Source organism: Chrysemys picta, chromosome 3 (genome assembly GCF_011386835.1).
Source record: "Chrysemys picta bellii isolate R12L10 chromosome 3, ASM1138683v2, whole genome shotgun sequence".
Taxonomy (NCBI): domain Eukaryota; kingdom Metazoa; phylum Chordata; order Testudines; family Emydidae; genus Chrysemys; species Chrysemys picta.
Genome location: NC_088793.1, coordinates 149,654,386 through 149,672,311, shown reverse-complemented (window position 1 = coordinate 149,672,311; position 17,926 = coordinate 149,654,386). Strand labels below are relative to the sequence as shown.

The window sequence follows — 17,926 nt, the reverse complement described above, 5'->3', positions numbered from 1 at the left end:
AACAAGTCATAGTTATTAATACACAGGCTGAATTCCCTGCTCAGTCTGGGACCAAACTCCACACTTCAAAGTCTTTTTCTTCCCAGTGTTTTTGTTGCCTTCAGAGTAGATGTGGGAGGGGAGAGGTCCTGACTGATGTTACAGACTCCAATTTATACCCCCCAATCCATGCGCATGGAAAGATACTGTCTCAAACATGGAGTCAGGGGTGGTATGTTCTATGTGCCCTGCTGAGACACCAGGCCTCCATTGTCTATGTGCTTCGGAAGGGATCCAGTGGAAGAGTGGATTCTCCTTAATGGGCCATCAACCCCTGGTTGGCTAGTCCTAATGTGAATCTGTCTTGGGGATGTTAGTTGCTCCCTTGTTGCCACCAAAAGGCCAGCTGTGGGCATCTCAGACTCAAAACATATTTCAGTAACACACAGAGCAAAACTTCATAACTTCACATACAATGGTAACACAATATTCAACAAGATAGTAATGTTCAACAGATCATGACTTCTCAAATGACACCTCACAAAGCATAGTAATTGCACATGTCTATTCTGCTTAGGTGACTCCCAATTAGTACTTTTTGGTGGGACTTGGAGTCTACTTAAAAGAGTATTGCAGCACAACTTTCCCAAAGACTGAATCAGCTCTGGAGGCAGTGGTGATGGCATAATGCTTGGCAAAGGTATGTACCGAAGACCAAGTTGCTGCTCTACAGATGTCCAATATAGGTATATTTCTTAAGAAAGCCACTGAAGGAGCCTGGTGGAAGCGGACCAGATCTAAGCTGGTAGTTAAGCTTAGAAGTTTTCATGCAGGCCCCCACATCTGTACCCTAAAGTTCAGAGTGGGGAAGGAGCCTTGACAGATGCACAGAATAGTGGATACTGATTTCAACTGCACTGACAGAGTCAGTAATGGAGTCGACATCACTGGTGGGTCAAGCCTCTCTTGGGATGGTAACAGGGAGCATCAAGCCAAGGCTCACACACTCACCTTGGTACAGTTAACGTCTGAGATGACTTATTTGAGGCACAATAGTCCCCAGGGTCCTTTGTGTAGCTCAAGAAGCCCTTCCTGGGATCTGAAGTAGTCACAGTTTGGGGCATCTTATGAGAAGGTCCTGGTGAAGGGGCGTGCCTCCTCTTCTCCCAGTGGAAAATAGTCTTTTCAGCTTTGTGAAGGGAGTCAGACAAAGCTGTGGGAGCACTCCTTGCTGGTATAAAGTCAAATCTCAGAACTTGTGAGGGGCCAGCATTAGAAGATGCGTGGGGAGTCTGCATCAATAGATATGCTGCCCGGGATGTTTGTGTTCTTTTAAGAAAAGAACAAATAATGCTGCATTTTTCTCTGATGTGTCCCTCATCCTGGCATAACAGTCAGCAAGTATGTGGGTTGTTTGTTGGCATTGGCACCTGATTGGAGGGGAAATGTTTAAAGCATGAGGACTTTTGTCTTTTAAAGCCAGTACCAAGCGTCTCAGGCCTTGAAAAACAACGATAGGGACAAAAAATGCAAAATAACATAAAACTACTTACTAACTATCCTAATCTAACTATTTACATTAGTGAACTACCATTTGCCAAATAAAAGATGTGAAAAAGCTCACGAGAAAAACCATAAGCAAAGTGCATGAGGACCTCCAACTCTTAGCCATGGAAGATGAGAAGGAACTGAGGGAAGGTCAGGGCAGTTCCAGCCTTTAAACCCACAGCTGAAGGCACCGGTAAGCACAGGGTACTACTAGTGAAAGCTCTCCAACTCAAGTGCACTGGATGTGCACATACCTAAGTAGAACAGACATGTGCAATCACTTGAAGAATAACCTATCTTTTCTGGCAAGAGATCAACCCGGAAAGAGATCCAACTTTTGCCCATCAGTGGGTGTCAATAATAAGGAATGTTTACAACACCCACATATTTATCTTTATCGCAATGTTTGAAATATTTACCTATATTTAGAATGCTTCCTCAGATACCTTGGTAAATTTAACTACCACAGGGGGTAAATGTGCAGTTTTCAATGGTGTCCACTGTACACAATATATAGCAAAACTTACATTTGTGAAACATTTTCCCAAAGTTAGAACAGAACTCCTATAATATTAATGGGAGCTATGAGTACACAAGAACTGGAAAACAGACACCTATATCATTGACAAAACTGTGGGCAAGTATATTCCTGCAGTTAATAATCTGTAAATAACCATAAGAAAGGCAAGAAATTTAAGGATCAGGTAAATATAAAAGCCTTTGCACAAGTTGTGAAATTTGTTATTATTTTCCTAACAAACTCTACCATTCACCAAATAAAGCCAAATCATAAAGTTCTTTGTCAGTCAAAACTCCCACTGAAGTCCAAGGGGTTCTGAATACGTAAAAATGATAAGATCTTGCCCTGAACAAATTACAGATAACAATGTTACTTACCTCTAAACCTTCAATTTTTGTCATGAAGTCTACAAAATCTACATCAAATTCGGTTTTTCGTGGGTCGAGAATATCATATTGTTTCTTTTGAACACTCTGGTAGATATTTTTGAACTTTATTGCCAAAATATCTATCCCTTCAATTGTAGACATACTAAGTGCAGAAAATGTTTGTACTACAGTAATCATCTCTGTAATCTGAAATAAAGAAATATTTTTCACACTCAAATCAAATTATGAATTTATTTCAATTCATTTAGTTCACTTGTGGTGCTTCTTGTTGACAAAGGAATAATTACATCCTGGGCTAAACAGACTAGACTGAGACCAATGGCCAGTCTGCTCTGATTGGTTATTTCACTCAGAATTCCTCATCAAAATACTCACAACAAAACATTGCTCCCTCAACTTCTTACCCCAATCCTCACCATCACTCAACCTAATCTAAATTGTTTCAATATTTTTCTTGGTATCTTGAGGAAGTTTTATCCATAGTTAACTTTTACATTAAATTACATTTAATATCTGAGTGATAGGGTGGGAAATGGCTCAAAAGTTGAAGTACCAAAGTTTAAGATATATAAATGGGAATTTCCAAGCACAACAGACATACCACAAGAACTAGTATATGCACTTATACAGAAAAGGTATGATTACCAAGGAAAAACACACCAGTGAATCTGAAAACCCCTGAACACTGTTAGTTATATAATGGTATTGTCCAAAGGCACCAGTCTGGATTAAGAGTCCTTTGTGCTAGGAGTCAGACAAATACATGGGTAGATATGGTCCCAGGCCCAAAGAGTTAAAATCAAATTAAAGACAAGATACCACAAATGAACAAAAAACAAACATGAAGGAAAGGGAGGAAGAGAATAACAGTTATATCATCATACTCTAATATAAGCTTCCTAACAAATGGGCCAATTCGATGGTTCTGAATCACTTACTTTTTTTTTTAATCTTTCTATAGACTATTCGCAATCTCCCCTCTCCTTGGCATTCTTTGTTGTTGTTTTTTAATGTAAACTATATCTGCAATTGATTCAGATTAGTAAATTTTGTGCTGTAAAATACAGTGGCTAAAAGGAAAAAGGGTATAATTTTTTCATTGTGGGATGAATCAAAGGAAGTCTTTTGACAACGCAAGAGGAATTATTTCTTTAGCGGGAATGAAGGCTTTACTAAAAGAACAGCAATTACAGGTACTAAAAAATAGCCCACATATGAAGACATCGGTAAAATTGTGCTGTTATTTTCAGTTCAGATTGTTTCCAAATAGTATGACATGACATCTTAGACACTGTCTTTGGCAGAAGAGTTTTATAAGCTGTGGTTGCTCCTCTTGATAGCTTTACCAAGGGAACCAAATATTCTATCCTATTTAGGTTTTGTTTGGTTGATTGGTTTTCTACCTCACCCATCTTTGTGGTTCCTGAGAGTCATCCAGTGGTGCTGTAAGCAATGTGACAAGCATCTATCATATATGTTTTTTCCCCTCCATCCCTTTCGCCAGGGGACAATTATCTATGATTTTCTCTTACTATACTTTTATTCTTTTATTCTTTTATTTATTTACAATTTGCAGTGTGCTTTTATTTGGAAACATAAGGCTGAAGAAGTATGCAAAAGTTCTTTAACATCCTCTTGGCAGGGGGAGGTCCCCCCTGCCAACCGGTCAGCCTGCTGTCTCCCCCACCCCAGACACACCACTCTCCTCTCTCCCCCCACTTCAGTTGAAAAGCATCTGACAAGCTATTAGGGTGCACATGGAACCGATGGGATTAAGAAACCTGCATCATGTGATGCTGTACCTGTCCCACAAGGCGTTGCAAACCCTTCCTAAAGGACCCTGCGGACAGTTGCACAGTGGGATACCTACCACAGCGCACGGCTATCAATGCAAGAGCTGCTAGTGTGGATGCATTCTGCTAACACAAGGAGCATAGTGTAGACATGCAACAGCGGTTTTAATTAAAGCGGCATAACTTTTGCTGACAAAACTTTGTAGTGTAGACAAGCAAAACTTTGTATGTAGACAACTTTTCTTTGTTTTTGGGATAGGCTTCAGTTTTTAGTCTCCAGTCATACTCAGACATTGGGTCAGGGTAGAGAAACATTTTCCACAGAGGTACATATGTCTTAAGTAATAGGAGACACTATTTTATTTAGTTGTTTTCTATTTCCCACATCCCTCTTCCTGTTTATTGTACCTATGGCCTTGGGTTACACATGTACTGCACTATATGTGTTTATGGAAAGAAAGAAAGAAAGAAAGAAAGAAAGAAAGAAAGAAAGAAAGAAAGAAAGAAAGAAAGAAAGAAAGAAAGAAAGAAAGAGTCGAAGTTACTCACTCTGCCAGCATTCCCAGGGCATCCTTTGTTCTCTGATTTATTTTTTAGATTGGACTGTCCTCACAGCAGAGACTAGTAATCATTTGTGCTCATCACTAAGCACGTTGTCAGTGCTTTAAAAACAGTACTAACAAAAAGGCTTTGTGACCCTTTAAGTGAAAAGTTTTGAAGAAGTGCTCTAGAATTACCATGCCAATCTCTTCATTTTACAAGATGTTCTAAGACAAGCGATGCCCCAATGATGTCTACCCTCTTTGCAAATGAGAATAGAAATATGTCCTCCTTGGTTGCAAGAGGCTTAGATCCAATCACTGCCTAGCTGTTCAACATATTGGGAGCATTTGGGTCTGGAGTCTTTCTTGGTTTAATCAGAGGATCTTAGCTGACATTTGCAGGTAGCAATGACGGTGGAATCATAGGGTTAGAAGGGACTGCAAGGCTCATCTAGTCTAACCCCCACATAAGCTGAGGAAGAGTTCACCAGCTGATCATCTTATACAGGCAGCCCATTCACTACAATTTTCAAGCTCAGTTGTTTTGCTTTCAAGACACAGAATACCAATTGATCGGAGACTAAGGACCACTTTGATCCACCTGGGGTTACTTCATGACCCTTGGACCCAGTATATGAAAGTCTCCAGCCTGGGTTTCTTAGAGAATTCTTTAAATGCTTCTTTCTGATTTTGTTCTGTGCAAGTGGGATCAATTTGGAGGAACTGATCCTAAATTGATTTTGTAAATGCACTGATTAATGCTGAAGACTCATGCACAAGAGTTTGCCAGAGAGCGCTGAAGATAAAAGGTTGTCAAAAGGACACCTGAATGGAGCTAATCCACCACTCTCCCTTTCCACTACAAATCCCTCTGAAAATCTCACTTCTACAAAACCCACAGGAAGAGAATAACAAAAACAAACAAAAAGAAGAACAGGAGTACTTGTGGCACCTTAGAGACTAACAAATTTATTAGAGCATAAGCTTTCGTGGACTACAGCCCACTTCTTCGGATGTAGTCCACAAAAGCTTATGCTCTAATAAATTTGTTAGTCTCTAAGGTGCCACAAGTACTCCTGTTCTTCTTTTTGCGGATACAGACTAACACGGCTGCTACTCTGAAAAAAAACAAACAAACAAAACCACACAAACAACCCTCCCTTTGGGTTTCCCAGTCTTCACTTCTCCATTATAATTTTTTTTTTTAGTTTGTTCCAAATCCCATTAAATTAACAGGACTCTTTCCATTCACTTTAATGGGGTTTGGATAGATTATAAACTCTTTAGGATACATGTTATCTTAATTTTTTGTCATGCACAACACAAATAATGCTATGGGAGCTTAATAAATAAACACATTAATAATAAAAAACATCATGTTTTGAAGATTTGAAGTACAAAGTGTAATAATCTTTGGGTAAAAAAAGCCTTATGTATTCTGGCTAAATATAAATCTAGTATTTTTTTTCCACTGCTCATCTAACTTAGGCTTTGTCTACACTGGAACTTCGTCAGCAAAACTTTTGTCATTCAGGGGTGCTAAAAAACCACACACTCCGAATGACAAAAGTTTTACTGACAAAAAGCGCGGGTGTGAAAAGCACTTTGTCAGCAGGAGTGATCTCCTGCCAGCAAAGCCACTGCCGCTTGTGCAGGGTGGAAGTTTTTTATTGGCAAGAGAGCTTTCTCCTGATGACAATCAGCAGCTACACTGCGCGCCTTTTAGCAGCATGGCTGTAGCGGCACAGTCGTATCACTAAAAGCTGCATAGTGTAGACAAAGTTTTAGGTTCAGATTAATTGATTTTTCTGAACCCTTTTTAAAAATTGAATTTTAGGCTGAGACCAAGCATAGAAAGCCAAACACAGAATTTTTTAATAACTTATGAGCAAATGAAAAAAGTGAGTTGCAACTCTTAACTACAGCTTTCATTATTTATGAAAGTCATAATAATTTGATGGTCTAAGAAATTAAGAGAAATGCTGTATTTATCCAAAAACATCAACTACATTTAAAAAAAAAACTTTCTTCATATTGAAATAAGAATACAGCTCACTAAGCAATTCTTTAATCAATCTACAAAAATTCTCATTAAAGGCATGCACACTTACATTTTTTAATTTTTAAAATAAAAAGAGAAATGTTACTTACTTTTTCTAGCCTTTTACAAAATGCTTCAAATTTGCCAAAAATATACATCTCTGATACTTCAAATGTCTTTTCCCCTAGAGCTTCCAAAATCTGTTTCCTTGTTTTATGAAAGCATTTTTGATATTCTTTAAATAAAAAAATGCAGTCCTAAAAAAGTTGAGAAACAAATGCAATAACTATCAGATGAAAAGAAACATGCAATATTTCTTATGCCCAAAAAAATCTGTTGTTTCTGTTGGCTGTTCTGTATTTTAGAAAATGGCATTTTTGTTTTAGTCCACATTATTATTTTGATATTGAAACAGAATTTTGCAACCAGACTTGTGGCCTATTCCTTGTGTCCTGCACTAACATGGAGAAATTCCTCTTATTTACCACTTACTATTCTCATTTCAAAAAGAAGGAAGTGATGAGGAGAAAGTGTGACATATTATGTCTATGTGAAAAACCAAACTAATAATGTTAGATGGATGACCAATAAGGATTTCTGTATTTGTCTTATTTATTTTATGATTAAGAATAATTGACTCAAAACTATCGCTGCAGGGAGCTAATCCTTACAAAAATCCCATATCAGGGTTACCCTTGAACTTCTCAGATCCTTCGGATATTTTTTCTTACACTTGCTAGATATGTCTTGTCTTAGGTCTGATCCAGCAAAAATTTACACATGCTTAACTTTCCACACTGAATAGTTCTACTGATTTCTCCTTCCCTCTTGCTGAAGTATTAAGTATTATTCAAGGTCCCTAAAATTAAGCATGTATGTAAGTCTTTGCGGGATCAGGGCCCTAGATTGTAAACCCTTTAGGGAAGAGGCTTTTATCATGTGGTTGTACAGCACCTAACAAAAGGGGGTGCTAAGGATGGCTGGGGGGCCTTGAAGCCCTACTTACCTAATAAAAATAATTAGCAATAATATGTCAACAAGGGGGGAGAGATAGCTCAGTGGTTTGAGAACTGGCCTGCTAAACCCAGGGGTGTGAGCTCAATCCTTGAGGGGGCTACTTAGGGATCTGGGTGAAAATCTGTCTGGGGATTAGTCCTGTTTTGAGCAGGGGGTTGGACTAGATGACCTCTTGAGGTCCCTTCCAACCCTGATGTTCTATGATTCTAAGACAAGAAGTTGTATGAGAAAGATGAAACAAACAATTTTGACACAGTGGCTGTATCAAGAAGAAGCCAAAGCAGAAAACAGTACTTCCTATAAGCATACTATTAGCACTGTGTGGTTAAAACTAGCTATGCCAATATGAGCATTTCCAGTTTAAAATGTAGAGGAAAAAGGTTGAAGATAACTAGGCAGCAGCTCTTTAAAATATTATACCTAATGTAATAACCCTGTCTTGTCTGTCCAGGAGTAGAATTCCACAGAAAAACCACTGAAGTACATGTTGAACTGCAAGCACATGTTTAAGTGGTTTGTTGAATTGGGGCCTTAATTTGTGCACCAGTTCAGCTGATGTAACTAACAAAACAAACCAGCCTTCAATCAAAATGTTCAGGCTTTTATTCTCTAGTATGTTTTATAATAGATGCTTTATGTTAAATCAATACAAACCCTTAAAGCACTCTGTTGGTCATCTCCACCAATTTAAAGAAGCAAAAACAAATTTATCCGTAGCCCTTGCTTAGGGTCTTAAGTGACAGCAGTCAAATCATAGTCTAAAGCCATGTCAACACTAGCAAGCTTAGAGCGCACAGCTGTACTAATGCAGCTGTGCCACTGTAAGATCACTTGTGTAGCTGCTCTGTGTTGGCAGGAAAGAGCTTTCCTGTCTACATAACAAAACCACATCCATGAGTGGTGGTAGCTATGTCAGTGGGAGAAGCTTTCCAACCAACATAGTGGTGTCCACACCAGCACATCTCTTGGTGTAACTTATGTCGCTCAAGAGGATGTTCTTTACACACCCCTGAGTGACATAAGTTATACTGACAAAAGTGGTAGTGTAGACATGGCCAAAGTCCCATGTAGTCCAGAATTCCATGGGATTTGTTATAGAAGTCATGCCTTCTGCAGAAAGCTGCTCCAGGATCTCGGCTTTCATTTTAAAAAACTGTGTTTCTAGGCTTTGTGGTTGCAAAGAAAAGCTTGACAATGTGATCCAAATGTAAATCAAAGTACTGATGTCTTCCTGAGTTGTCATACTGCCTGAAAACATAGCTCAGAATGTCTGAAATGCACCATTAAATTAATGTGTTGTTAATGCTGAAACCTAAAGATAACAGTCTGCAGTATACTGAAAATGGGGACAGCAACGTAAAATAAATGGAAATTTAATACTAAAATAAATAACCTAGGAGCTACATTATTTTATTATTCATTTTCACATTTAATTCTCTAAAACATCAATTTTTAAAATTGTTCTTAAGCAGCTGCAGAATTTTCAACATAGTGCTACAGAATATAGGATCTAGCTGCAGAATTTAGGCCAAGCTTGCAAGTCATGGGACCTTCAACACAGCCATTTTGAATTTGTTTTCAATTTAGCTTATGTGAGGGACAATATCATGTTTAAGTCCAGATATTACCACTATGTTCCCTACATCCACTAATGTTATAATTCAATCAAAACATACACTCTGTGATTCGAAGAAATTATTTTATTTCTCATAGTTCCATTATCCTCCAAGTGTTTACAGATGGAAAAATATTTGTGCTTTATTTTCAATCCATTATGTTTACCAATCAGTAATTTCCAGAATCCCTCTTTCACCACTCTTACGTCCTTTTTTAATATATTAATAAGACATTTGTGGAGGGGGGGGTTCCCCCAGTTCTTTGGTACACGACATACCCCTTGTTTTCAATACATCCCTGGTTTCCCATTATTTTTAAAAAACTATACAGGTAGTCATTATGGGACAGATTGCAAGCCATCTTAGCACACGTTGACAGCAAAGCAGATATTTAAACAGGAAGTGGAAATGGTTGGGGCTCCCAGAAGAAAAGACAAATTACCTTTTTTAATTTTCGTGCTCCTCCCAGTCAAAGGAAGAACGTAGACAGTCGCTCACTAGAGCCAAATCAACAGAAAATATGTAAAAACCTGAAAGCAGATTGCTTCATCTCTGCCTGAGGTTTGCATTCTGCTTGAAAAGGCTCTCTGATAAGACTTTTTGATTTCTTGTCTTTGTTTATGTAAGCAGAGTCAGGATGAGCTCTACCCTGACATCTGGTGGTGAATTATGGCGAGTGTGGAAAAGAACGCCAGGGGCTGATCTTGTTTGCATAGGCACACCCACTCGCCTGGCATGAAACAACAGCAACTCAAAGTGGTTACTTTGGCTGGTGTGGGATCCCCAGTCTTCTCTGTTATTGGGGCAGGAAGAATAAAGTTTTGTTACCCTGATTCTGTGAGTCAAGGGCAGTGAAACTGTTGTATGACAGAAGGACTGAGTGAGTCCTTCACCATTACCTAAGTAGCACTTGCTTGACAAGGGGCATGGGTTACAAAACCCAGTGAATGGAGAGAGGATGGGACAGGTATTTGTACCTGATGGTATGGGCCCTCTCTGAGGGGCTGAAACACCAATTGCACTACCTAGGGTGACCAGACGTCCCGATAAAATCGGGACCGTCCCGATATTTAGGTATTTGTCCCGCATCCCGATTGATCTTCGGTCGGGACGCTGCACTCCGCTTTTTTTTTTTTTTCTCTGCCGGCAGCACTCAGCTGTTCTCGGCTTTTTTTTTTTCTTCTCCTCTGACTGCCGGCAGCACTCAGCTGTTCTCTGTTGGTTTCCCCCCCCCCGCTCCTAAAAACCAGAGGCTGAAGGTATGCATACCTAAGGAAGGGTAAGCATAATCTCCTCTGACTGCCCGCAGCCCTGGGCTGTTCTCAGCTCCCGCCCCCGACTGCCGGCAGCACTGGGTCACAGTAGGGAATTGGGAGAGGGAGCTGTTTGTGTCCTTACACCGGCAGCACTCGGTTTTTTGGTTTTTTTTGCTCCGCCAGTGACCCCCTCTTCCCCCCCCCCCTTGTGTCCCGATATTTTCTTCCTGTCATCTGGTCACCCTAGCACTACCTCCTCTCTCCACTGTTGAATATCAGAGCTAACTTTGATTCCATTAGAAGTCTAGTTACAGACTGCTGAGCTGAATTCACTTTGGGCCAATGGTGCACTAGCACTGGGGCTCCCCTACTATGAGCTGAAATTGCTAAGAGCTGAAATCACAAAAGAGCTGAGATCACTGAGGCTGTGTTAACTAGTGGGGGAGCCTGAAGCTATATTGCTAAGCGGCTGGTGGAGCAGCTAGCAAAGTAGAGCCTTGCGGGACGGTTGGAGTGGAGCTGAGCGACTCACAGGTCGGTGAGCAGAGCGGAGTGGCTGGAGGAGCAGCTAGCAGAGCGGAGCCTTGTGGGAGCGGCCCAAGGGACGGCTGAAGTGGAGCAGAGCTGAGCGGCTCACAGGTTGGTGAGCAGAGTGGAGCAGCTGCCAGAGCAGTTCGTGGGACGGCAGGAGCAGCTCACGGGACAGCTGGTGGAGTGGAGCGGCTCGTGGTGAAGGCTGTGGCGGAACCCCGTCGGCCTCGGATCACGTAAGGTGCCCCTTAACACCCTGCGTGCCCCCCCCCCGAACTCTGGGGCTGCACTGACCAGGGACAGAGACTTTGGGGGGTTGTTGGACTTTTGGGACTTTGGTGATCCTTGGGTTGCTGGTTTCAAGAACCCAAGGGAAAGGACACAGCCCAACTTGCTGGGGTGGGTTTTTTGCTCATGGTTTGTGTTATGAATCCTGTTTGTGGTGTTTTTCCAATTTAATGCTGATGTCATTTACCTCATGTTATTAAACATTTTCTGTTACACTCAGACTCCGTGCTTGCGAGAGGGGAAGTATTGCCTCTTAGAGGCGCCCAGGGGGTGGTATGTAATTGTCCCAGGTCACTGGGTGGGGGCTCGAGCCGGTTTTGCATTGTGTTATTGAAACGGAATCCCTAGATACAGAACCCGGCCCTTGTTGCTGCCAACTTAGATGGGCAGAAGGGTTACATTTATAAGGTCCAAAAGAAGCCTGCCAGGGTGTCGCAGTAAACTTTTTCAGTGACAACAATGGGAGGGAAGCCTGGGTCCATATCCTTAGAAAGAGGCTACAGCATTAAAGGATGTTATAAATGAAGGCTGGAGCCTTTAAAGAGATAATATTATAATTTTCCTTTGTGATATTTATTATAAAGACTGACACTACAGCTTTGTCCCAGATTTGTACACTTAGAATTACAAAATTTGTGGCTGGAGGAAACATAGCAAAATATTTGGGTTTCAGTAAAGCATTTCATGTTTCTTACAAAATGTCACTCACAAAACTAATTTAAACTGACCTGCACATGATCATTGTCATGTGAAAGAAACAGATACGTACCTCTACAATAACCATTGTTCTTCAAGATGTGTTGGACATACATATATTCCACTATAGGTGTATGTGTGTGCCCAAAATACTTGAGTCAGAGACTTTTATAAGCAGTACTGTTGGGGCACTGCATGCACCTATGAGGTCCTTGTGTATGCAGCCAAGGGCATTAAAAAAAACCTCCTCAGTTCCTTTGCATCAGAAACATGACAACACTTCCAAACTAGAAGAGAAGGAGGGAGGGTCATGGAATGTATGGGCTTGTCTTCTCTATCGGGAGATCGACACTGCTGCAATCAATGCAGCAGGTATTGATTTAGCAGGTCTAGTGAAGACCTGCTAACTCGATGGCAGAGTGTTCTCCAGTCGATTCCAGTACTCCAGCTCCCTGAGAAGGGTAAGGTAAGTCGACTGGAGAGTGTCCCCCATTGATGTAGAGCAGTGAAGACACTGGGGTAAGTCGACCTAAGCTACGTTGACTCCAGTTATGTTATTCACATAGCTGGAGTACAGTAACTTAGGTTGACTTACCCCGGTAGTGAAGACAAGCCCTATGTGTGCACAAACATATGCTGAAGAACAGCAGCTACTGTAGAGTTAAGTAACTGTTTTTTCTTCTTTGAATGATTGTGCACATATACATTTCGCTGTGGGTTTCTTTACAGGCAATGGGACTTTGGAGCTACTTGAACAAGGAATGAAGTACAGACTTACCAAAGTCCACATCCATTCACAATGCCGGAGTTGATGGCATAATGTCTGGAGAAGGTATGTACTGATGACCATGTAGCCACTTTACAGATATCCACAATCAGTACATTATTTAGAAAGGCTGATGTGGTAACTTGAGCCCTTGTAGAGTGGGTAGTTATCTTTGTTGGAGAAGTTACATTTGCCAATTTGTAACAGGATCTTATGCAAGAAGATATCTGAGCTGAGATTGCTTGCCCCTTCACTCTTTTTGTGTAGGGCACAAACAGTCTAGGAGACACTCTAAATGACTTGCCCCGGGGTGGCTTCCCTGACACCCGGCAGGGAACGATGGGTGAGAAGCTCCAGGGGATTTCCCCCCAATCCCAGTGGGGAACAGGAAGCAGAGGGGAGCGCAGTCCGCTGGGAACCCAGGAACCTATAGGGCAGCCAGGCTCCTGGCAGGAAGCTGCCAGCAGAGCTGAGAGACTGGGCTCTCAGCTCCCCATGCTGCTCCTCTTAGGTCAGTGCAAGTGCTCCTGATGAGGATGTGCACCACCAACCCAAGGGGGCTGGTGGCTGTAAGTCGACCTAATATAGGTCAACTTAGGCTTGAAGTGTAGGCATACCCTCATCTCCCAAAATGGAACTAGATCTCTGACAGGACAGTATACACAAACAAGCTCTTTAAGAAACCTCACTACCTCCAGGTGTGACAAAACTTACAAGCCTTTAATGGAAGGGTGAATGGCCAAGATGGTGGCTAAATGAACTCTAATGGAGCTAACTGAAAAGTCTTGTATACAAGATGTCCTGAATTTCGGCTCCAGTGGGACAAAGATGATGAGAAGCAGCCCAGATAGAAAAATCTCTTCCACTTAGCTAAGTATGTAGATCTCATAGAGTCCTTTCTGTTAATAAGAATGGTTTGGATCTCCTGAGAACAATTTTTTTTCCAAGGAGTCCAACCATATCTCAGCCAGACCATGAGATGCATGTTCTGTAGGCCAGGATGTAGTTTCTGATCTTGATTCTGAGACAAACATCCTTCAACCAATGGCAGTGTTATTGGAGATTGGATTGTGAGCTCTTGATGATCTATGTAGTGATACTGCCCTAGCCAAGCCAGAGCTATCAGTATTAATGTAGCGTGGTCTTATTTTAGTTTCCTTATCACCCTTGGAACCAAAGGAACCAGTGGAAAGCCATAGAGAAGATCCATTGACCAAGGAAGAAGAAGATATCTGCTACTGAATCTGGACTCCAATCACCCTGAAACACACCGCTAACACTTTTTATTGAGATTTGTTGCAAAGAGATCTACAGCAGGTGGGCTCCATTTCTAGAACATGATGGCCAATATGTCTATCTTCAAGGACCATTCATGGTGATAAATGAAGTTTCTGCTTAAGGAATACACTGTGGTGTTTCTCATCCCAGCAGATGGAAGGCTTTCAGTGTAATATTCTGAACACAAAACTTCAGAGATGAATCGATTCTTCACATAGAATCATAGAATATCAGGGTTGGAAGGGACCTCAGGAGGTCATCTAGTCCAACCGCCTGCTCAAAGCTCACATAAGTGACCCAACCTGGCTCTGCCTTGCCTGATCAGGTAAAACATGGCAGTGGTATTGTCCATAAGTACCTGAGTTGTGTGCCTTTTGATTATGGCTAGGAACGCTTTGCTTGCATGAAATTTATCTCCTAGTTCTATGATTTGTATATATAGTGAAACTCCCCTGGGTGGACACCCCAGGCCTTGGTGGAGGCATCTGTGCCAACTGTCATTGCTGGTTCTGGAGGGGAGAAGGAAACTCCCTCACAGATGTTTTTGGGGTCCATTCACAAATCTTGGGATGAAAGCACTCATGCAAGTACATAAATCAGCATGTCCAGAGAGTGTCTGCTCAGTTGTGGAGTGGAGCCAGGCCTCCATAGGCAGGATTATACCATTGTCCTGGGATTGGCTTTGAAGTTCTTGAAAAGTTGTGTGGGGGAAAGTTAAGCTAGCCCTAATGGTCTAGGCTTTTCTGCTTGGCCTGGGCCCGCCCAGCGGCTAACAGGCCCACGAGCCTAAACCAAGCTAAGTGTTGTGCTCCCTGACAGTGGTGGTCAGAGGTTGAGACACAGGGAGGGAAGGGGGGGCTGGAAAGGAGGAGGGTAAAAGGCCCCAGCAACAAGAATAATTTGCAATATGTGCCTACTGCTTTTGAAATATAATAACCACTTGTGTAAAGCAATAAGTGTAAAGCAATCATCTAAAATGAGTAACCATGCCTCCCCCTACCCCATTTGTGTAACCATGCCTCCCCCTACTCCATTTGTATGACTACCCCCATTGAGTAACTGTACCCTGTAAGGGGCAATTGTGTAATAAGCACCCCATAAAATTTGTAACAGCGTTGGAAACCACCAAAAAGCCCTTAACTCAAATTGCACCCATCCTAGGCAAGGTTGCAAAAAAATGCTGGAAAGTACCAAAAGACCCTAACTCTCTTATTCCTAATAAGATCACTATTACTCAAGTATGTGTAATTTTAATTCCTAATATGGTTATCATTACTTAACTGTGTGTAATTTGTTTGTGGTTTTAAGCTTTAAAAGTCTGTGTGTGCTTTGCATCGGGGGAGCAGTTCTTGATGGCTGCTACCCACAACGCGTTGGTGTGTATTCAATAAACGGGCCTCAGGCTTGAGTCTCTGAATTAAAATCAATGTGGGGTGACTTTTTCCACGACAGTTGACAATGGCCAGAAACCTGTCTCGAAATAAGTAAGCAGTCACTGTGGTAGCATCGAAGATGGCTTTTACAAATTCAGTCTTTTGGACTGGGATTAAAGTTGACTTTTCTGCATTTATCTTCAGTTCCAGATGAGCAAACAATAACTGGATTTGAATAATGCTGCTCACTACTTGCTCTTTTGACTGACCTCAAATCAGCCAGTCATCCAGCTAAGGAAAAACCTGGATACCAGCCTGCTCTGGGAATGAGGAAGTAGTGGGAATAAAACCCTTTTCCCCATGTTGTAGAGGTACTTTCAATATAGTTCCCATACAGAGGAGAGACTGCACTTCCTGAAGCTGTCTTGTGAAAAGGGTCCCTGCGAAGTTTGGTGGAGGAGGGATTGGAACTGCATGACATATCCTTCTTAACCCATTTGTCTGATGTTATGGAGGTGCAGGCACTGAGGAAGAGAGACAAATGGTTCTCAAAGGGAGTTAGTATGAAAGATACATAGTGACGGGTTAATTGTCATTGATGTGCCCATTAAATTGACTGCTTTGAAGAAGCTGACATGTGGTTAGAAGATCCTGCAGCTGCTTGCAACTCGAAGAGTTACTGCATCTCCTACAAGGGTCCATGTGTCTAGGCAGATAAATGGGTTATTTATACTCAAATTAAGATTTACAGTGTTGCTCTTTAGAGACAGAGAGTAGACTTCCAAAGTCCTAGAGTCTTTTAGAGTAAGCAAAGCATTGCAGTTTTTTCTTCAAAAAACAATTTAGATCTTCGAAAAGCAGATCTTCACCTGTGTTTTGAAATTCTCTAGGAATCCCTGAGGCCTGAAGCCAGGAGGAATGGCTTATAGATATGTCTGTGGCCACAGATTTAGAGGCCATGACTGCAGAGTCAATGTGGTTAAGTGACCCTCAGCTATGATGGCAAGAAATTGCTCCTTAAGTTCCTCAGGCAATTTATCTCCAAATTTTGAGATAGAGTTCCAATTAATAAACATATTTGCCAGAAGAGCCTGATAGTTTGAGACTCCCATTTGCTAACTGGCTGTTGTATAGGATTTCATGCCATACAGGTTTAACTTAATCAATTCTTTATCTTTTGGTTAGATTTTTGTCTGTGACTGTTTTGGTATGTTTATTCACAGCCATTAGAGCAGGAGAATACAAGGAAGGATGCATGACAAAACAATAACCCTCTTGGGTGGGCACTTAGTAGCAACTGTCAGCCCTTTTTGATACCAGCAGGAGGGAGGACAGGGTCTGCCATAAAGTCTTAGCAGAATTGAGAAGGGTTTAATTGATAGGAAGAGCCACACCTTTTGGAGCCAAGGTTTAAAGTATTTTCAGGAGTTTATGAGGGTTATCTTAAACAACCTTGGCCCATACCCATAATGTGGATGTCACCCACTTCATCAAATCCTGAAAAGTTTTAAAATCCACCAGAGGCAGCAAGTATGTTTCTGGTGTAATCACCTCATCTGGTGAGGATGATGAGATGAGAGGAAGTTGGTCAGTGGTGTCATCCTGTCTCTCGCCTCTTTCAAGATCTCTAAGTGGGACACCTGCTCAGCAGCCATCGGAGGTGCTTCCTATGTAGCAGAAGGTGGAGCAGAGCATGGTGATTTGGATATGAATCAAGAGGTAGACACCAAGCTCATATCTTGAGAGGCATCCTGTGGCCCAGTAGGGTCAGGATGAGAAGTTATAGGGAATCACAGACCAAGGTGATGAACACCAGGCAGAGAAGTCTCTAGATGAATCTCAGTCTTGTCTGAAGGCACATGGGAGCAGTGGACAAGTATCATGTCCTTGCAGTATATCCTTGTGATGTCTGAGCCGGTGAGTAGCAAGATCTAAATGACATAACATGTGAAACTGGCCTGCTGCTGCTGGAGTTAGATGAAGATATATTACAGTTCTCTGGAAATTTTGGAGCAGTAGCAGTTTGAGTAAAGGGAGGTAGAAATGTGTGGTACCAGAGATGTAGACAGAAATGTTGTCAGCACCATCATCAGTACTGGAGCCAATGTAGCAAGTACTGATGCAGAAGTAGTTGCCAGTACCAATGACTGTTGAGGAGCATGCAATGGTGGGGGAATCATAAAAGGTATAGTGAGACTACATTCGCTGACATCATTACTGCAACCAATACTGACTGCAGTGGCGAGTCTGGTACTCAAAGACATATTAAATCCTTACCAACTAAGAAAGCTTG

General features: G+C 41.6%; 1 protein-coding gene across 1 annotated transcript in view; it reads right to left on the bottom strand.

Moving 5' to 3' along the window:
* The window catches only part of DNAH8 (dynein axonemal heavy chain 8), a 595,636-nt gene that overhangs the window by 468,166 nt on the left and 109,544 nt on the right, over positions 1-17,926 (bottom strand). The window contains exons 12-13 of the mRNA XM_065589982.1: positions 6,923-7,069; positions 2,425-2,622 (exon numbers count right to left, since the gene is read on the bottom strand). Of these exons, the coding sequence (XP_065446054.1) occupies positions 2,425-2,622; positions 6,923-7,069 (345 nt within the window). The remainder of the gene's footprint in view (positions 1-2,424; positions 2,623-6,922; positions 7,070-17,926) is intronic.